Source organism: Pyxicephalus adspersus, chromosome 5 (assembly GCF_032062135.1).
Source record: "Pyxicephalus adspersus chromosome 5, UCB_Pads_2.0, whole genome shotgun sequence".
NCBI classification, from domain to species: Eukaryota; Metazoa; Chordata; class Amphibia; order Anura; family Pyxicephalidae; genus Pyxicephalus; species Pyxicephalus adspersus.
In genome coordinates, this window is record NC_092862.1 from 104,863,410 (window position 1) to 104,885,256 (window position 21,847).

General features: G+C 36.6%; 1 protein-coding gene and 1 pseudogene across 1 annotated transcript in view; one reads left to right on the top strand and one right to left on the bottom strand.

The window, feature by feature from the left end:
- Positions 1-21,251, top strand: part of TOPAZ1 (testis and ovary specific TOPAZ 1) — a 39,441-nt gene extending 18,190 nt beyond the window's left edge. The window contains exons 10-20 of the mRNA XM_072413378.1: positions 1,108-1,259; positions 1,948-2,040; positions 3,549-3,664; positions 5,813-5,879; positions 6,982-7,156; positions 8,062-8,162; positions 14,772-14,937; positions 18,274-18,438; positions 18,882-19,085; positions 19,872-20,058; positions 20,848-21,251. Coding sequence (XP_072269479.1) covers positions 1,108-1,259; positions 1,948-2,040; positions 3,549-3,664; positions 5,813-5,879; positions 6,982-7,156; positions 8,062-8,162; positions 14,772-14,937; positions 18,274-18,438; positions 18,882-19,085; positions 19,872-20,058; positions 20,848-21,061 — 1,640 coding nt within the window. The 3' untranslated portion in view covers positions 21,062-21,251. The remainder of the gene's footprint in view (positions 1-1,107; positions 1,260-1,947; positions 2,041-3,548; positions 3,665-5,812; positions 5,880-6,981; positions 7,157-8,061; positions 8,163-14,771; positions 14,938-18,273; positions 18,439-18,881; positions 19,086-19,871; positions 20,059-20,847) is intronic.
- On the bottom strand, positions 16,371-17,426 carry LOC140331841 (anaphase-promoting complex subunit 7-like; annotated as a pseudogene).
- Positions 21,252-21,847: the final 596 nt, after the last annotated feature.

Genomic DNA, 21,847 nt, shown 5'->3' on the forward strand with positions numbered 1-21,847 from the left:
AATATGATCCTCAGAGGATTGGTATTTCCAGCAGATAAATGCTTCATGCCACACAGCTAGGGGGACTGGGGATCACCAAATCAAGAGTTTGTCTCCAGATTTGAACAATATTGAAAACCTCTGGAATGACATCAAGAGCAAGATAGATGGTCACAAGCCATCAATCCAAGCTTTTTTTTTATTGCAGAAAGAATGGTATAAAGTTACCCAACAGCAATGTGAAAAACTGGTGGAAATAATGCCAAAACACATGTAGCCTATTATTGCAAATTGGGGTTATTTCACCAAATACTGATTTATGAACTTTCTTTAGTCAAAACTTTATTCCATTTTTTTTAGAAGTGAACAAGGGATTTGTTTTCTCTGAATTATTGAAATTATGCACACTGCACCATTCGTCCTATTTTGATGTATTGTTTGTTTTTTTCTTTAAAATTATGTTTCAAAGAACAATATTTTTATTTTTAAATTAGGAGAAATATTTCAGCATTTCTTAAAAAACCAAGGCTACGTACACACATTCTATGATTCTCATGGCAGAGAGGCTCGATTGCAATGCAAGTGCAGTGCTCAACCGAGAAATTTTTTTAAGCTGGGTGGAAAGAAATTGTAGGTGGGTGGCAGCCCCTGTAGTAACCACCCAAAAACAGCCAGACGGGTGCTCAAAAGTGGCGGGTGGTGCACCCAGCTAAAAGGGGCTGGGGAGAATCCTCAAGTGAAGGGAAAAGAGTGCAGCGGGGTGTGGCTCCATCATTCTCCCCCCTCCTCTCTCCATAGAGCAGAACGGTGCTGTTCAGTTCAATACTTGTACCTATAGAAGCTAAAACCTGAGAAACTGATCATTTTTGCAGTGGTCTCTTATTTTTTGAACAAATAGGATTTGCATTACAGTTTTATAATTTTAATCAGTGTCCTATTACAGTATTTACAAGCTGATTGTCAAGGTGTTTGGCTTTCATACCATGACTTCCACTAACAGCCTTAGAAAATGAGCACTTTGCACATTCGATTGTACACTGCAGATAGTCATCCTGCATAAATGTTCTAGAAGGACATACGTTTAAAATATTTTAAAAATGTAAAACAATGTTTTTATCTTTTTGCTAGTTTTGATATTCATTGAGTACTACAGCAAATATCTACCCAGGACAAATTTTGATGAAAGCGTTTTCAATATTCTTCTCGATCAGCTGATTAAACTTAGTTGGTGGCAAGAGGTTTTGCACTTGTTGGAAACTGCAACATCTGCCACAATTGTGGTAAGTGTGTTCAGCAACAGCTAAACAACAATCTAGACTACCTAATAGTATTTAGTATTGATATATTGATATATGCAGTGTTAAGAATTTAAATCACTGGGCCTAAAATTGTATTTTGTAACGGGCATCTTATTGAATATTTACTTTGCAGCCAACAAACTAAAGTCTGGTAATCCGGAATTCCAGCTAGCTAATTTATTGCTGTTATGTACAGACCTGAATAATAAAATCTTACAAACATACAGTTAACATTGTTAACAACTGTACACTGCATATTTATTTTTGTTGCTGTTTCATTTAAAAGTAAAATTTTAGGTTTTTATATTAAGCCCCTGTTGACCCTTATTTAATCAGGTAAATATATTGAATGTGTTTATCAAAACAAAAACAGTAGCCAGCTATACCTATAATAAGCAAGTCTCATGCTTCCTACTGATTGGAAAGATCTAGCTGTGACTCGGCAGGGGACGTGTCAGATTTCTGCAGAGACCTCATTTATTTTACCTAAAGAGCAAGGAACCTTTTCTGCAGCATGCTGGAAGAGTTTGCAGACCTTATTATTTTGATGCACCTAAAATGTATTAGGCTAACGAATAGTTCAGTCACAATTACTGTTAAAAAAAGAAAGCTATGCTTTGTCTTACATGGTATTTTCTTTCAAAAACTGAAACTCTCATTTTATTTTCAGCCTTCAATAGAAACCCTCATTAAGGTGTTTGAGTACATTGGATCATCAGGTCTTCAGGTAGCGGTACCCACTTTAATGGGTATATTTAGCAAGGTATGATATTCATTAAAGTAGTTTTGAAAGGATTTTGGAACCTTTTATGATGCTGCAAGACATTTCCTAGGTGCTGTGTTTACATTTTAGGTGCATTTTGCTATGCATTTTATGTCTGTTACTGGTAGAGAGGTTGTTTAATTGTCCTTTAAAAGAAGTTTCAGCTTCTTACAATGTAATAACCAAAACCTCATTCCAATCGAAAATCGCGGTGGAGGGGTATAATGTTCCATGTGTGAATAAGGACTTTAGAGCCTGGAGAAATTTGACTTGAGAGACCAATAATTTTAAGATTAAAGCAGAATTTAGGTCCATTTTTGCAGAGATACATGCAATGCTCATCCTCCAATAAAATAAACATACCTGCCAGATCTCATTCTCTTTTAAATACATCCGCCTGCACTTGTTCTGTTGTGACCACAACCATTTTCTCTTCCTGTTTTTTTTTATATTTGGCCATCTTAATTGGCTGGGCCAGGATGATGTAACACCTGTACATGTGGGCCAACAAATGTATGGGATAGCAGTGATCTTGATTCAAAGCTTTAGCTCAGTTTTGAATCAAGATCACTGCTATCCCATACATTTGTTAAGCAGCATGTACATGTATTACATCAGTGTTAAGTCCACAGCAAATTCAACAATTGTCATTACTTAGAACAAATACTAAAATTAAATAAATGTATAATATACATATACAGTATTACAGCGTGACCTTTTTCAAACTCTAAGTCCTAAAAAAAAGTGGGTCCTGGAATATCTTTGTCCTGTTTAATGTTGCTGCTAAAGCTCATAAAAGCAGACACTTCAGTCACCGGTTCATTTTATTTCCTTAGAAGTCCACAAAGACCCTCTCTCTTGCTATGTTCCAACTACACTGAAAACTTTTTGCAGGATCACATTTAGATGTTGAATTATGGTATTTATGGTTAAGTCAGAATTTGCCATAACCTGACATTTGTTAAATGCATGTTTACAGCAATACTGTAGTCATAATAGGTATAAGACACACAATGCACATAAATGTGGCTCTAGTTAGGTGAAGGAGAGGGCAGGACCATACTTTTGGGCTGAAATGCTTGGTAATATTTGCTTGCTGTGTTTTCTGGTGATTTCATGAATACAATATTAATTTAAAAATCTCACTAGTGTACTAGCATACATAGAAAACACTGAGTTACTGAATAAAAATGAATCAAGTAAAATGTTCTATCATGAAATAACACATATCTGGACATAATCACCTGGTACTTGGCAGGTTCTAAAATTTTTTAATACTAACATCAGGTGTAATTTAACAAAAATAAAGCCACATGTGAAAAAACACGTTCCAGTGTGCTTTTATTTTTGTAAAATGACACCTGATGTTAGTAAAAAATAATTTTAGAACCTACCAAGGACCAGATGATTATGTCCAGATATGTAAACGGATTTGTAATTACTTGTGTTATTTCATGATAGAACATATCACCTGATTCATTCCTTTTTTATTATTCGTTTCTCTACAGTGTCTTGAGGCAGGAATGTCACCAACATTACCAGACATTAACCATATGATAGCAACTGTGAACCAGCTCCCCAATCCAACAGTGCCCAATAACTTCCTGCTATCTGTGAAATCAAAGTGAGTAACTGGTTACAATAATGCAAGAATTGTAACTTTATAGATGTTTTTTGTCAAATCTCTGGAAGTACATTAAACATATGTCTGTGGTTTAGAACCGAGATATGTAAAATACTTTAAAATATAACAGGAAAAGTTTGTGCAGAACTGTTTGTTGCTTTACTTGGTATTTTTCTCTCCTATGCAGGATGTCCACTGCTGTATCTTCATTGTTTAGGTAGAATGTCCCTTTTTTTTTCAAAGAAATGACAAAAGAAAAGAAAAAACTGTTTCAGTTTTGTTACAAACCAAAGCCACTTTAAGAAACTCTACATCTATCACATTTTCGGGTCAGCTTTGTGACCTTTTAAATGTGGGGGAACCCCTGAAAATTACTTTCAGGTCTTTAGGTAACCTGTGCTATACAATGCATTGTGTGGTGGTCAGTGGGAAGAATGCTTCTTTGATTTATTGCTGACCAGTGGGAAGCCAACCTTACAGACTGCCAAAAAAATCATTGGTATCTGTTAAACTGACCTGCATCACAAACTGCTTATTGCTCAAGGAATCCCTAGCAACTTCTAAAGGAGCCCAAGGGTTTCACTGATCCCTGGGAGGAATACACTGCTTTAGGGTGTGTTAGATGCCTAAATACTCCGTGGTCCTCCTTGTTGTCCTCTACATCAGTACTAAGCCTAAATTTTAAGTAAAGATGCAGGCCTGTATTCGGTTTAGCTTCTAATGGAGATCGATTTGAAGACTGACATGGCCCCTAAATATTTGCACTGTTATTACTGTTATTACTTTATATCGGCACTGTTGTTACTTTCATCTCTGTTCAGACCAGGTGAGGTTTACTTTAAGCTATGCTATTGTGCTCTCTATGTAAATGTATGCCCACATATATTCACCATTCCTTTGTAGTGTATTTTTCTCCCTAGGTTAAAGGAAAGTTAGCCCTTTAAAAAAGAGTTCAGACTGGCATTTTAGATCAAAAATCAAATTCACTAGCTAAACTTTTTTCACTGGCTTTTGCAAATAATAATTTTTCCCGTGAAAGTGAAGTGTTTCTGCCCACACTGCTAGTCTCTGTGCTAATTAATGAGAAAGCCCACCGTCAAAATAGCAGTAAGGGTTCATAGAGAAAAACAATCCTGCACTCTAAATATGTACGTTTACAAAATAATTGGTCCTCACTATTTTGACCCTTTATTGGGGATTTTACCTCTAAAGATGTTCACATTAAAATAATTTATCTGAAATGTCATTGATTTCTTCTACAGAAGCCACCATGTTATTTATGTGCAATTCCCCTATTGTTCTCTGCCATTCTGTATGGGATTTGCCACCGTTGCTGACACATGCTAATCAATTATGTGCATGTTTCACATCATGGCTTTAAGGTAAACAAAACTAATATGTTATTGCGGTAAGACCATTGCATGTGAGTGCATGAGACACAGCCCTTCCCATAAATCGCAATGGTAAAATAAACACTGCAGCAGAGCATCATTAGGTTGGAGGAGCCATGAGCTGCAAACACAGATGGTGGATGCTTTATAAAAGAATAAGGTAAGCCAAACCCAATGTATTTGTTTGAACTAGGAATTGTTTTTAAAAAGTTATTAGTATAGGTCTGCTTTAAGAGTCCATCTTATTGTCGCTTATTCATTGGGCTTGCCTGTATGTGTTTCAAGATCCCTAAAGGCAACTTCTGGAGATACCACTTTTACTATAAGTTGTCTCTTTTTCCATTCAGCACAGGTTCTGTTAAGACATCCTCCTACTGATACATTCCTTTGCTGCATCTTTGAAAATACTTGATGCTTCCTCATATAAGAGAGCTGTGATCCTTCCCTACTTTCTCAAATGGTGCATTTCTTGGCAACTGAACAGCCAATTACCAGCACAGAACAGTGTCAAGTGGGACAAGGGAAAGGGCATTAACATTAATTAGGCAGCCATTGGGCTGACCACTTAGGACTCTGGCAGATTATTAGGGTATTATGTGAAGGCACAAAAGGCAAGTGTCAATAGGAATGGTGTGTAAGAGAACCTTTCTTTGCCCTGAATAGTCAGTGGCATTAAGGTAAAGTTATTACAAGTCAAATGCATTATTGAGTTAAATTCACTGTTGTTTTATTACTTTTCACATTTTTTAAAATCAAGAATTGAGGCGCATCTTCCAAAGAAGAGTTTGGTACAAGAATTTGAGGCAGCAACGGGTCAAATTGAGGTATTTTTTAGGCTTTTATTTGCTTAGCATTGAGTAACAATAATATGGCTGTAGTATAATAAACAAATTCATCTAACGTCAAGTACTGCACATGTAAGTCTTCCAGAATTGTATTTCAAGATTTTTATGGGATAGAAGGTTTTTAGATAATAGCTCACTGGTGAATCCAATTGTGCTGCAAGTAAAGGCTATTGAGTCATTCAACAAAGTGTGTCTCGGGCTTAATTTTCTGGCATAAGGCTACAATTTTTGGGACATCATTTTTTTTTTTATTTAGAGGTAAATATAAAAAAAAAAAAATAAATCAAGAGGACAGCGGTGGTGGTAAACGCCCTTGGTTCAACTCTATGGAGAGGGGAGGGAAGAACGATGGAGCTGCACCCCGCTGCGCTCTCTCCCCTCACTTCCATTATGATTGTTCATCGTCTGTGGATCCGCTAGGACAGTCGTTGGGACGATGGACGACAAGCGATGTACACACGCCAGATTCTCGTCTGATATCGGACGAGAACAATTGCACGTGTGTACCTAGCCTTAGAGAAGCAACCATTCCTGCCTATAAGGCCATTTACAAACAATGTGTAGTTTATTATTCTGCAGTGGGAAGGATTAGTCAAAAGTGGAAAATATTTAGGACAGTTGGCAGCCTTTCTAGAATAGGATGTCCCAGCAAATTCAACCCAAGGTCAGACCATGCAGAAATTGTAAAAAAAAAAAAAAAAAAAAAAAACAGGAGCTACATGTCCTACTCCACAGTCCTTGGTAAGTTCATGACAGTACAATTGAGACAGATGAGAACAGAATGTCATAGTGGTAATACCATAAGTTTGATGGAGCTGTAATATGGAAAAAATAGGTTCTGTTAAATGTATTCATACTAAGAGTTGAAATTGTGTCTTTACAGTTCCGAATTACAATAAAATATATTAATCTGATCGGCAGCTGTGGGGAAATAAATTCAAGCGCACACACAGGGCAAGCTTAGTTTTGTTCTGTCCATCAAAATCACATACTAATAAAGTTAAACATAGTAATTTTAAGTTATGTTTTCTAAACAGAAATTTATAGTTTAGTTTAGTGTTTTTTTTTTTTGTCTTTGCAGCATTGTAAAGCCAACAGTGACTGGGTGAAACTAGGGAATTTATATGTTAATATCTGTACAGGATGTGAAAATCTAAAAGATTTAAGGAATCTTTCTCGATGCTTTGCAAAAGCACTAATGAAGGAGTCTGTAGATGACAGTCTAGATGTTCCTTACTGTGAATTTGCAGACACAAGTAAGTATACTTGTAACTTTAGGCGTTATGGCTGTGAAGCCAAGCCATAGCTGAAATTGGAACCCTTCACTTTATGTAATAAATTTTAATGAGGCGTATTTTGTAACTAATCATTGTTGCAGGTCTGTGTTAAAGTTGAAGGGCACATACTAAAGAGGTGTGGTGTTGTCAAAAATTCTGCTTCTTAGTGCTTGGAAAGGGCAGCATAGGTTGGGGGCAGAATACAAAGCATGCAGTACAGGGTAATTTGTCACGTAAGCACATAGCTGTGTGAATGCTAATGCAATCATCACAAAATGTATGACTTCAGTGTTGGTTGAATAAAAATTACTTTGGCAATTTTATTTCACTTTTGGGGATAAGTTGAATAGCAAGGAAAAGGCGTATATCATACTACTATCTGGTCCTGTTAAGAAGTAAGTTGAGGAGGTTTTCCAAATCCTTTCATGAACCCCTTTTATTTATACAATATAAATTTATGTAGACCAGTGGTTGTCAACACATAATTGTTAGTATATGTATTGCTGGAGTAACCTGTCAGGGTAGAGATTATAGCTAGAGGCTGGGCATGCTTCAGGTGGGGCGGCATACATGTCTTAGAAGACAGTGGGAATCTGGAAACTAGTGAATCACGGCTATTTTCTATTTGCAAAGTAATGCTCACACTACATACTGCTGGACTTTGAGTCAAATACCAAACAGCTGCAGGTTGACCACCAGGAATCTACTTCATATGTTGCTGAGTTGATTCCTAAAATACTATCCTGAATTCTCATTCACCTAGCTTTGAAATGTAATGAAGGTCTACTGAATGTTGTTTTCAAAGATATTTCATAGCTTAAATATATTTTCGTATTTGAAGCTATGAACCATGATGTAATAATGATAAATGTGTTTGTTTGCAGTATTCAAACACCCTCAGCTTAATGAAGTGCATAGAACTATTGTGGGAACAATTGGCATTTCAGTCATGTTCTTCTATTACAGAAAGGAACTTTGGCAAAAGGTATGAAACATGACAAATTTATTTTGACCACATGTATATATTTTTTAAAATCCCATACATATTACATGTACATTTTAACATTATACACTGCTCAAAACTTAAACTTTTGGACCTAGGAAACAGGCTATTCAGGTAGAAATTCGGAGGTACTTTATGGATAATCTAGGCTCAGTGGCACAGACCTCCACATTGTGGGAGGCTCATAAGGCTGTGATAAGGGGGAACTTTATTAAAGAGTACTCCAGAATTAAACAGAACAAAGAGGCACTTAGTTTCCAATTGCCCTCTGACCTCAGGAATTTAGAACGATCCATCCAAGTCTCCCCCCTCTATTATACGTCTTCGTAAAATTGTTGATGTACGGAACAAAATTAAAGCGGTAGATCTTGATCGCATTGAAAAGGCTATGGTATACCTGCGCCACAGGTTTTATGAAAAGGGGAACAAAGCAGATACAGTGGTACCTTGGAATAAGTCCAACTTGGTATAAGTCCTGTTTGGACACAAAAAACTTTGCTTGGTATACAACCTTTTTGATAGAACTTGTAGGGGTCAAAATGAGTCATAACACCGCACGCTACCCTTATTTTTCTCTCCTGAGACAAAGCCACAACTGGCCACGAGCGTCAGTACGCCAGTTGCTACCATTCAGTGAACAACCCTCTATAACTCTCTGTGAACTACAGAACATCTCTTCCTCCTCCCTTCTCAGCACCATCCTAGTAGACACTTGACTCTTCTTAGCAAGATAAAGTGAGGTTACATTTTCAATTATTTCATTTAATTGCTTTTGTATTTATGTATTTTAGTATTAGGCAGTGTTTAAATTATTTCATACAGCCCCATCAATGTATAATATGCTATATAATATGCTATAATATGCTATAACTATAGGATTTTTTTTTTCATGGGAACGGAATAATCATTTTCCTTTTATTTCTTATGGGAAAAATTTGTTTGGTATAAGTTCAAGGACCTGGAACGGATTAAGGACTTATACCAAGGTACCACTGTACTCTGTTGGCTCGTCAATTTAGAGAAGGAGTAGCTTCTGCAGTCCCCCCTACAGTAAGGGATCAGTTAGGTACTCTCCAATATGATGGTCGTAGCACAGATATTTGGCGATTAATATACTGATCTATACTCTAAAGTTCATATATCCCAAAGAAGGGCTGGAGGTCAGACGTTACAATCCCGCATAGATACTGATCTTGCGAAGTGCTCTCTTCCCCTGCAGGAGAATGAAATGATCGAAAAACTTACAGCCCAATCACACAAGATAAAATAGAGCTAACGATTAAATCCTTACCTTCCAATAAAACACCCAGTCCGGATGGGCTGCCATATTTATACTACAAGACATATCAAGAACAATTGCTTCCCCACCTTCACACACTTCCGCAATCTACACTTCATTCAATATATCCGTTTTCTTTAAACCAGGTAAAGATCCAACAAGCGATCGCCCTATAGCTCTACTAAATTCAGATATAAAGATTTTTACGAGAATACTCGCCACTAGACTTGGGATGTCAGGTGGGCTTTATCTTTTGCAGACAGGCCGGAGACAAAACCAGAAGAACAATAGACATAATCGATGCACTTAATAGGATGGAACAAGGGGCACTCTTACTTAGTCTTGACACTGAAAAAGCGTTTGATCGCCTTAGCTGGCCATTTGTGTTTAGTTTAGTGTTCGGGGTCCTTTTTTTCAGACTATACATGCTCCATACAGATGTCCCATAGTGGTGGTTAAGTTTCCTCACTTTACATACAGGCCTATTAACATACATAATGGCACCCATCAGGGATGCTCGTTATCGCCTCTGTTATTTGCCTTTTGCATAGAGCCATTGGCACAGACTATTAGGCAGCACCCAGATATTAAAAGGGGTCAATGTCTGGTCAAAATCCTTTAAGATAGCCTTGTATGCCAAAGATGAACTACTTGGGACTTTGTCTGGATATAAGGTCAATCAAACAAAAAGAGAAGCTTTACCGGTTAATTTGGATCAGGCACTGATTGATAGATTACAGGATGATTTCCCATATCGCTGGAAACAGGAAAACATTAAATATCTGGCAATTCAATTGACCCCTTTATACCAATTGCTCTGTAAAGGGAATTATCCACAATTACTCCCGGATATTAAATACCTTCTGACCAAATGACACACTCTCTGTATATCCCTGTTTGGGCGTATTGACCTTAATAAAATGTCTGTCCTACCAAAACTGCTCTATCTTTTTGAAACCTCACCAATGAATGTACCGCGTGCAGTCTTGGGGTACATTTAAGCCGAAGTACTTAACTTAATTTGGGATTATAAGCATCACCGTTTTCCCAAATCTGTATTATGTTCGTTGAAAAATAGGGGAGGATTAGGGGTACCAGATTTTTAAAAATTTATTTTAGCCTCACATCTTCATCAGATTGCTTCATGAACCACTTTAAGGGTTTACAACAGATGGACGGAGACAGAAAAACTTTGGCTTGCCCCTACATCCTAACTCGATGTTGTGGGGATCCCCGCACTATATACCTGACTCATCTCTATTGGGACCTATGCAATTCGCTATGGATTTGTATTAAGTAGTGTTTGCAATACGAATGGATTTGTAGTAAAGAAAAGTTCTGTCTTGCCTCTACCAAATCCTTACAAACTTCCTTTCTATATAAACCCCAAATCCCAGATAGCTTGACTAGATATGATTTTTCCCTGGGTTTCTAAAAAGATTTTCTGTTTTGGACATATTTTTAATCCAGTCACACGGGAGTTATTGCCCTTTGCTGATCTACAATCCAAATTTGAACTATCTACATCGGTCATATACAGCTACTTACAAATCTGTAATTTCGCCCAAGCTATCGCTAGAGACTTTATCTTTTCACCCCCCACTTTGTTTGAACGTATATGGGGCAGGTGGTCCATCTCGCAGAGGGCTGATTTCCGAGATTTACCGGATATTGACTACTGAACCTGCAATGTCTTTAGTCAAGCATGCTTACATGACTAAATGGGAGTCCATTCTGGGCAGGGAACTCCCTCCGAAGCTGTGGCAGGGTTTATAGGGTAAAGCTCATAGGAGTTCGATATGTACGTTGTATAGGGAAAATGTATGTAAAATTCTTATGCATTAGTACTATACTCCAGACGGGCTTCACTCCATATATCCGTCTTTCAGTAATAGTTGCTGGAAGTGTGATTCTCAAATAGGCAACCCTGTTTCATATTTTTTGGAACTAACTCACTGAAGTGGGGTGAATGCTTTGCTCATTAAAATACTGGAAACCTCTATTAGTTAAGATCCAGTGACCCATTTTCTGAATGTCCCCATTGCCGAACTTTCTAAACCGAGGAAGGCTCTTTTGGCGCATATTTTTACGGAGGCCAGATGCCTCATCTCGGTACATGGGAAATCACCCACTCTGCCCTCTGTTGCGGAATTGAGTACACGTGTAGGGGATATTCGGCTGATGGAACATTTATCTGCTAGGCTCAATAACAATCCCCATGGGATCAAGCAACTGCTACCGGTATTGTATAGTTGCCCATCTGAACCTTAAATACACTTGGCTGCACTTGTTGTTTCACTAGTGAGATCTTGGACTTCTTTCTGTTATCTTATCTTTTCTTCTTTTTCCTTTCTTTCTTTTCCTTTTTTTTCTTTTTAATTTGATTTTTGCAAAGGTGTTAATTTAAGAATGCTCATTTGTTTTAATTGATGCTGGATAAGTACTGACTGTGTATTGATATAATCGATAAGAAGGGTTAGAAAAACACAGATGTATTTGTAATCTTGTTTTGTTCCTGTGGTTTTGTATGTATTTCATGAGGTTTGTTTTCATGTTTTGGCATCATTCTGTATTATATATGTGTATATATATATATATATATATATATGTGTGTGTTTTAATATATGTTTTATTTGCTTTTTTTTCTTTGTGATCCTGCTTTGTTGTATACTAGTATATGTTAAAACTTTAATAAAAATTTACATTTAAAAAAAAATAAAAAAAAACTGAATAGAACATTAAAATCAGATATCTCAATGACTAAAATAAAAAAATTTTTTTGAAATACATGTACAGTGGGTAATGTTAGTGAGCTTGTGGGCAATCTGTGGCATTACTTAGTGGAGTTGGATGCACTGATACAGTGTCCCAGAAAGCCTTGTTGGGTTCAGGTCCTGGGAACATAGGATTAGTTGATGTAATAATGCTTTCAACATCCAGACATGCCTACACACTCTGGCCACGTGGGGTTCTGCACCGGGAGTAACTTGGGCACCAGCTTAGTGTCTGACTATGAGTCTGAGGATTTCATCTGAGTTTGTAATCCTAGTTCGCTAACACATGGAGACTATTCCCCCTATTACCAATCAAACAGCATTGTGCAAGTCTGAGAGCATGGGTCCCATTTTAAGATGTTGGGTCCACATGCCTCCCTCATGCAGTCTGTTTCTGACTGTTCTGTCAAAAACAACCGTAAGAGAAGCCCAGAGGAGGTAATCTTCTAGGGATCATGCAGTGTTCTTCCTGTTCCTCCTTGTACAAGGTTTTAGATGCTGATCCTTCTGTTGGGTGGTTGCCCTTCTACAGCCCTTGCCCTAAAATGTAATTTTAGGAATAGGAGTTGAGATAAACCTTCAAAACCAATTAAAAATTCACTCTCTTTGAAACTGGATACATATCTTATCTGTAAGGTACCAACATTAAGGTGCTTTTTGCCAATTGATCTCAGTCAAAAACTGAAAGAAGAATAAATTTTGCACACCAATAAAAAAGGGACATATTTTGATTGGATATCGTATATTCTCTTCACAGGGTGAAAACTTACTTTATTCGTTTTTACTTATCATATGATCTCGGTTTGCCTCGTTGACCCTTGTCATTAGGAATAGAAGTAAGGTTCAATCTAAAAATATGAGTTGTCATCAGAAAGTGAAAAGAGGGGAAGTCTTGTTAGCATGTAGGGACAAATTCTTTGGTGACATCTCAAAGGGCATTTGTTTACTTTGGGAGAGACTTTCTACCACTTCTTGTTATTGAAAAGGACAAGAGGCACTCTTTGCATTTGGAGGAGTTTAAATTTTGCCTATTAAAGGGATTCTTGACTGTAAGGTCTGTGAAAAGGTGTAATGGACGTCCTCAGGACCTCAGGAAGCAGTTTTAGCAAGTTCTATAGATTGTTTTAGGAAAAAAGCTGGCAAATCTGGAATATTTAGGGTTTGTAGTATGTTTAGATTAGTTTCAGAGAAAGGCAGTTCAGAAAATTAAAACCATTTTCTTTGTTCATATTTAAACTGTTGGCATTTTGTTTTAATGTCATTACCATTTAGAAAACAAAAAGACAATACATTTTCTAACATAAATCATGTGAGAAGAGGAATGCATGGACAGGTTGCTTCAGTTCCTCACATTTTTATGCAATGTTTTTGTTCAACCCACTGAATTAAAGCTGAAAGTCTGCTTGTTAACTCCAATTTCATTTAAATATAATTGTGGTAATGTACAGAACCAAAATTAGAAAAAAGTTGTCTCTGTCCAATTATTTATGGACCTAACTATATACCGAGCAGTGCTCAACTCAGAAAATTTTTTAAGCCGGGTGAGAAGAAATTGTAGGTGGGTGGCAGCCCCTGTATTGTGACCAAACTCTTTAGTAACCACCCAAAAACAGCCGGGTGGGTGCTGAAAAGTGCCGGGTGGTGCACCCAGCTAAAAGGGCCTGGGGAGAACCCTGCCGAGTATGACACAGAAGTGACTGAAGCTAATGAGACAATGAATGGCAGAACATTGCACAGACATTGCACTACGAGACTATAGTGACAGGAAAGCTAAAGTTCATCTGTCATAGGAGAATGACATGCTGCATAAAACTGCTCCTCTTAGACTGCCCTCCCGATCTCTCTGCCTCACTCCCCACTGTTACACGAGCCTTGCACACAAAGATCCTGGTGTTGTCTGAGGAAAGACATCCCCAGCATCCCTATAGATGTACAGCAGGGAGGGATAAGGCAGGGCTCTGCGATTGACTTGTGTTGCCTTTGCGATCAACCTGTCGGGCACCCCTGGTCTAGGTGATCGAGGATTATTGGGGCAATGGTGCACCCTTAATGTTTATTTTTTTTGTTGTTTTTTTTTAAACAAAAAAACATTTTTTAGTATAAATAAAAAGGGTTGTCTACCCATTTATGTAAAGTGAACATTCTGAGTTTAGGTAAGCTTTAAGGAATTAAAATTCAAATGTATTAAATTGGGATGTAAAGGAAAATTGTAGCAAAACTACAAACCAAACCTTTTCATCATGAGCTATTTTTTTTTTCCATTTTAGCAAATCTGTGTGCTTGAATTGCAGCCATTGAAAGGTAACAATTTTTGTCCACTGACACTTCTCGAGGCATAGGAAATGGTAAACATTTTAGTTTACTTGGCCCCTATGATTAATTCTGTTACATTGTGCATTTAGTTAATAAATAAAGTATACTACTAACTTTTAAAAGCAAACCATTCCTGAATCTACTGTGAAGATTTAATTGGGGCACTATGTAAATCAAGTTTGTCAGATATTTATGTTTTTTTGTAATTATTTTTTAATTTGGAAGGGAAGAAGAGTTTTGTTCAAATTTCGTGAGTTGAAGATTAATTACAAAGTCTTAAAAGGGATTACTGGTCAAGAAATTTTTGCTTCACGATGTGCAGTTGTTAACGTTGCTGTGGAGATTTTCCTTATGTGTGGAAGACTAAACAGTGCAGTGCAGACACTGAAAGGTAACACTTTTTTATTTAATTTTTTTGTAAATACAGTGATTTTGCGCATAGTTTTTAACCAAGAAGCAAATATGACATAACTGAAGAAATAAGCAAACCATTTCGCTTAAATATAAATTGTACTGGTTTTGGGATAATTTCATTTCAATTTTGTATCAAGTTTTAAACTGAAGTTTTATAAACACACATATATATATATATATATATATACATACACATACATTAAATATATATTTAAATATATATATATATATATATATATATATATATTTATATATATCAGAAAAGCAGTCCAGCATATGACTAAATTCAGCAAACATTGTATACAATCTGACAATTTTTCAATTTTTTTGTTCTTTTAAATGCTATCCAAGCTTGATTACCTATGTGACAACATATTTTTACAAATGGATGTCTGACATGCCAACAACTTTGGTTTTAAAGACAATATACACATTTATATATTTTTTTCTTTGTATATGAAAATGCACCTAAAATATCATGGATATAAAGAACTCTAAAATAAATACTAGATATTCAAATAAGGAGCTCCTATTAAGACATGATTTATGACAATGAGAAAGAATTAACTCCCGGCGGTGGGGTAGTCACACATTTTGTTTCTTTTTCTTTATGTGCAGGCTTTTGGAGAAATAGGGACCCAGGAATCTAAAGATTTGCTCTTCTGTGCTGACCTTATGGCAGCAGTCATCAGCAGTCTGTGGGCCAATTGAACTTTCTTAGGATAGTTAATAGAGATTAGTGCAGGTTCCCCAAGTCACTGGGCCAAGAATTTTTATTTGTTCTGTAAAACTGACACACAGTGCATGAGCTGCGTGGTAAGCTTTGTTCAAAGTTAGCAAATATGAAGATCCTAAACCTCCATGCCCATGTATGATCATCCTAAGAATACTGTTACAGAAAGTAATTTCCTCATGAACAGCATTTGATTATGTCATAGGACCAGCTTAGAAGGAAGTATTAGAACAGTGGGAATCCTTAATGTTAAAATTTGACCTTGCTATGTTTTTCATTAAAAAAAAGTGAACATTAATATGATTTGAGATTATGGGTTAGATGCCATCATATGCATAGGAAACCTGTACTAAAGCAAAGAGGTGGGCTTTCTGTACTAACTTCCTTCTAAAGATGATTGATCCATCACTTGATTGACCTGGAAAAGAATGCTTCCTGATAGATCAGAATCTAAAAGTCAAAACTTTTAAAACTGATTAGTGGTTGCAAGCCAATATCTCAGGAGGTGTTAAAGCCACTGAAACATGTCAGCCTTACAAGTGGCAATTTTTGAAGAAGGGCCAGCAATGACCGCTTAGGCATTTCTGAATATAGGTTTTTATTTAACAGATACAGCTAGATACTGTGTAAGTCAGTTCAGTAAATGAAGGCTATCCAAAGACGGGGCTCTAAAATCTTCAATTAGGGCAGATATAGCAAAGAACTGGCAAACAGAAAATGGAACAGCAGTGAGTAATTCCACAGCAGAAGAACTTCTCAAATGAAGTAACATAAAAAAAAAGTTTGAGGGTCTCGCGTTTTGCAATTGTCAGGTCACTGCATCCCAAACCATTGTTCTTGATCTGCCCACTGAGCTCCTTCACTATCACTGCCTTCCAATTGTTATCCATGACCATTGTTTCCCCGCACACTGTTGGATGCCAGATAACATTCAGTGAGGCCTTCACAGCAGTCCAACCGACAGGGAGCCAATCTGATTGCTTCTCGGAAATGAATAATTGCCTCTTGCACTCTGGCCATGTTCCTCAGTGCTGCCCCTTTTAGTAACAGAGCCTGAACACTATTACTTTTCAGCTGTATTGCTTTAGCACCCAGAACAAAGCTCTTGAGTGTCGCTTAGTGTAAAAGCTGTGACACCGGGACCCCACCCATGGCTCGGCATGCTGATCAGATGTGGTAAATCATCGGCAGCCAGGATTCTCGACATCCTCCAGCCTCCCTTCTCGAGCAAGCAGATAGACATAAAAATCCATTCCTTTAATCAGATAAGGATCCAGCATCTGAGCCTGCTCAAATTTTAGAATGGCCTTCTTATTATCGCCCACTGGAAAGCAGAGATCTGCCAAGCTTCCTAGTAGATCCACACTGTCTCTGAGCAAAGACTTCTTTTCTAAAAAACATAAAGTATTATTTGCTCGTGTGTTGTCCCCAGTGTGTACAAATGCATATACTTTGATCCAGGCAGACAGCCAATCCAAGTTAGGATTACTCTGAATAACATTCAGGGCCATTGATGCCACTTCTGCCCCCTTCACAGACAGAAACAACAAACCTACCGGTAGTATTGCATCAAGTGCCAGTGGGCACTGCTTCAACTCCTCTTCATAGCTGGTCACTGCAGAGCTTTCCTGACCAGCCTTCTTGTACAAATTCGCCAACATAATGTTATTTTTTGTTGTTCTTTGACGAGAAGGCATTCCATCTAATATGGTAAAGGTTGATCCTGGTTTCATCTGTCCAAAGAATGTTTTTCCATAACTGCTGGCTTTTTTAGATGTTTTTTTCTTTCTATTCTTGAGGCTTATGAGTGGCTTGCACCTTGCAGTGTCCAAATATTTATGGACCTAACTGTATTTGTGCCTGTGATGTTAAAAAGCAGGGAGCCATTGCTGCTTTTTATTTTCGTTTGCGTCACACAATTTGCCATTGTTAACCCTTTCTTACTGTAACTAAAAACAGATGTTCCTTTTTGCAGCTTTTTACCTAAAAATTGAAAAGCCATTAGCAACAGTAGCCTTAATAATGACCCAAAGTTGCCAGGCTTGTTATATTTTTGTCAACCCTTTCCCTGCTCCTTTTGCAACAAAGCAAATATGTTTACACATGCTCAACCTAATCCCTCTATCTGTGAAGGTCCTCATTTATTCAGGTTATAGCAAAGATACGGTTTGTTAATCAGGTTGTTTTATAGTCATTAATAAAGCCTCTTCAGTTTAAGGATTATGCTATTAGAATATGTTGATTTTTTTACAATTTGTCACACCACCTATCATGCTATTAGACAATTTGTGTCTTTCTTGACATATTTCTTGGTGCTAGTTTTCTTGGTTGCAAGGTGACTTGGTTACCTTTGTTACGTTTCTATGCTGGGGTATGTTGAAAAAATTTCTTGCATGAGCAGCAAAATTTCTTTAACATCACTGAAAAGACAAAAAGATTCAGTTGAATGTGACTAATACTAGCTGTACCATTCCTTAAGTCCACATCAGCAGTGCCTGCATCCTGGGGTCTATTTTTTTTTTGGTCACAGTATTCAGAACAATTCCAAAAGTACAAGTTTTTTTTGTATGCTTTTTCTAGAGTGTGATTGGATCATAAACAGTGCAATGGGGCCCTGTGACAAGATGGATGTTCTGAAGCGTCATAGTCTGCTTTGCACTATTGTGCAGGAAGCGTTGTGTAAAAGTATGTACAACATGTGCTTTGAAGTCCTTCAAAATCTGCCGGGATTTAAGGAATCCAAAGGTAATTTATTATGTAATAAGTTAGGTTCTCCAAAGAAAACTGATAAATGTAACCTATGCATTCATGATATTGATAATAGACTAATAACTATGTTTGCTCAGTTTATTATTTCTTACTGTTTTTTGTTTGTTTTTGTCCCTGCTTATGTAGGAAGATCTGAAAAAATAATTTGAATTCCATGTTTAGTCTGTTTAAAACTGAGCTTCAGAAGGATTCAACACACACGTGACTGACAGAATTGGTACTGTGTCAACTTGGCACTTACACAAAACTTTGCTTTTGCTCCTGGGAACTCAAGAGCAGTGGGGGAGTGAAAAGAAGAGAACTTTTATGCATCTGTGGAACTCTGTATTAAAGCGAATAATTTAATATAGATATGTATCTGTATAAACACACCATGGTTTAAGAATTTCACTTTTTAATTGGTACATTTTTTGTTTCAGCTGAATTCAGTGTTTCCCAATACAATGTGCTCTTCAACAAAGTTTTGAGTTCTGCTGTGTCAAACAGGAGTCTGAGCATATCTTCTACAATTGTAGAATTTATGGTTTTAAAGAAAGTGCCAATAGATTATCTCAATCTGCGTGAATTGATTGCAGCACTTGGACACAGTGGTCTTTGGCATAAAGCAAGGGACCAATATAAGTGTAAGTAGGAACTGTGTTTTTTTTATGTTTTTTTTTATCTCTGTCTTATGTTCTCAGTTCTGCGCCTACAAAGAAATCCCTGAAATCCTAGTTGGGTAGGAGTGGATTTAGGAACTATGTAAGCCAACTGAAGTTACCAAAATTATTAACAGGTAGTGTGTGATTTAGCCCATTTTAATGTGTCATTGCAGGTTTTCACAATGGTCAAAACAGCTACAGCTTTGCATTGCTGTTAGCAGCAGTCTTAGTGACCATGGTAAATAATAATTATTGTTTAAAAAATAAATAAAACGCCAATTTGGTCACATAGGATTGTAGTATATCTGAGAAATCAATAGTATTCCTAACATCCTCTGTTTATAGTTTCCTCTGCATATTGGTTTTCTGTTCTGATAAAATATTCTTCATACTTAGCTTTTTCTCAGAAATAGATAGGCATCAGTATATTGCTCCAAATGGCTGTTATGCTTTCACTTTTGTTGCAGTTTCCCACTTTATAAAAAGAATATAAGGCATCATGCACGTTTGCCATTACACAGCTCTGCAGGCAAGAGTGATACTCCTTGATCTCATTTCTGCCAAATGAACCGAGAATTGTTTTTGCCTGAGCACTCCTAGGTTCTCAATTTCCAGCTAGCCTTGGGAAAGTTGCAGTCAATAGAGATTACTTTTAGCCTCCTTCTATAGACAACATTTACATGTTTTTAAAGCAAAAAAATCTAAGTGAATACATGTGTGTTTTGTGTAAAATATTTTTGTTCCAATTACTTTGTTGGTTTCGCATAGGTGCTTTAACATTAGGATTCTACTCAATCTTGGATGGATACATGAAAAATATTCTTTACATTCCCTCTTTTATGTCTGCGGTAGAGATGCTATTAACAATTGAACGTTTCATGGTATCCAATTCCAGCATAATTAAGCTACCAGATGGATGTAGCCAAAATCTTCAGATTATTTTAAAAAAAATCTTGTAAGTACAACAAAAATTAAGTATATAATTGTGATTAAATCGTCTTTCCTCATTTCCACATGTTGGTAATAAATATTTAAAAGTTTGGGGATTTGTATAGGATGTAGTATAGTGACCCCAGATCCCTAAAGTAGGCTTATTTAGGTGCCTGAATGGACCCACAGGTTAAATTCAGCAACCATTATTGAAGAATATCAATGGTGAGTGAGCAGGTGTACACCCTAAACCACAACCAAGTACTTACTTTTCACAGACAAAAATCTGCTACTGATTAATATTGAAGTATATTGAATGCCTTTATCATTACTGTTATTTAAAAATAGATTTACTATAACAAACAAGCAAATTTGCCATATGTTGTGATTATGGCAGCTGATTTCTAGAAAGCATGCAGTATATTTTGATTTATAAATACTGTAGATTTCCACATGATTGTAAAGCTTTACAAGAAGTGATCTAGTGGATGATGTTCCACACATTGTCATTTTCTTTATCACTTTTACTGTGATAGAGTGCAATCCTAACATAGAAGTAGAATTATTATTTCTATTAGTTTCTTTGAATATATTAAGATATTGGACATGATTTATTAAAGCTCTCAAAGGCTGGAGAGGATACACTTTCATCAGTGAAGCTGGGTGATCCAGCAAACCTGGAATAGTTCTTGTCCAGGATTCAAAACATTTGGTAGCAAAATGAAAGAAATCCATTCCAGGTTTGCTGGATCATCCAGTTTTACTGACATACACACACTTAATGTTAACGTTTCTCTAATCTGTGTTTCCGCAGCAAAGAAGAGCACAATTCTAAAGGTAAAGACGACTACCATACAGCAGCAGAGAGATTATTTGAGGCCAGCAGGCTTTCAAGTCCCAAACTTTTCATAAAGCACTTGACTGTGAATAACAGTGGTGAGCAGGTGTACACCCTGGACAACAACTGTTGTGTTAAGTGGCTCAATGAGAACATAAATTGGGCTGTGAAAACCTGGAGTTTTCATTAACGCCATCTGAACAAGTAACATATTATGTGTATATTTTTGTCAGAACTGTAAGTAATCATTGTTAAATGTTTTGAATATAACAAAATTTAAAAATAAGAACAATCTCTTTAATGGTTATGTTTAATTTTATTGTTTACTTGCTTTTATTAACTTTTATTCACCATGTTTATGTCTAGTTAAATGTTTGTGATACAGTAAGCAAATAAAAACTTTTTTGTTGGTTATTTATAATTATTACTTTCTTTATAGGAAGTTTTTTTTGCCGTGCTTTGGCTAGTTTGAAGGTTAATGCAATGCACTGAAAAGTAATAAAAATTTAAATAACCTGTTTTGTTTTTGTTAGTTTTTTTTTTCTAAGAGTCTTACCAGTGTGTATAGTACGACATTTCTGCACTTGGTGCTTGGAATTTATTGATGTAAATAGAGGTTCTGTACATGGGGATTACTGATTAAGTATGTTGATGCTGGGGATAGTACATTGAAAATTTGGTTTTGTGTTTTAATAAAATAAAGTGGACCTAAAGCTGGTTTTGGGTTTACTGCCCCAATCTACTACCATTAAAAATTTGACAGCTGTTACAGCTGCTAAAAGAGCAGGAATTGCTAAACATTTCATGGTGGGTTGGATTCTCCTAACCTTAGCAAAATATGACCACCTAAAAAAACTGGAATAGTCATACCCAGACTGCTGGAAAAGCAACTGTGGAATTTCAATTTATAAATGAAAAAAATCTAATGTCTGACTTTTGCAGAATTTCTATACTGGGATTGCACTCTGCCAATCAG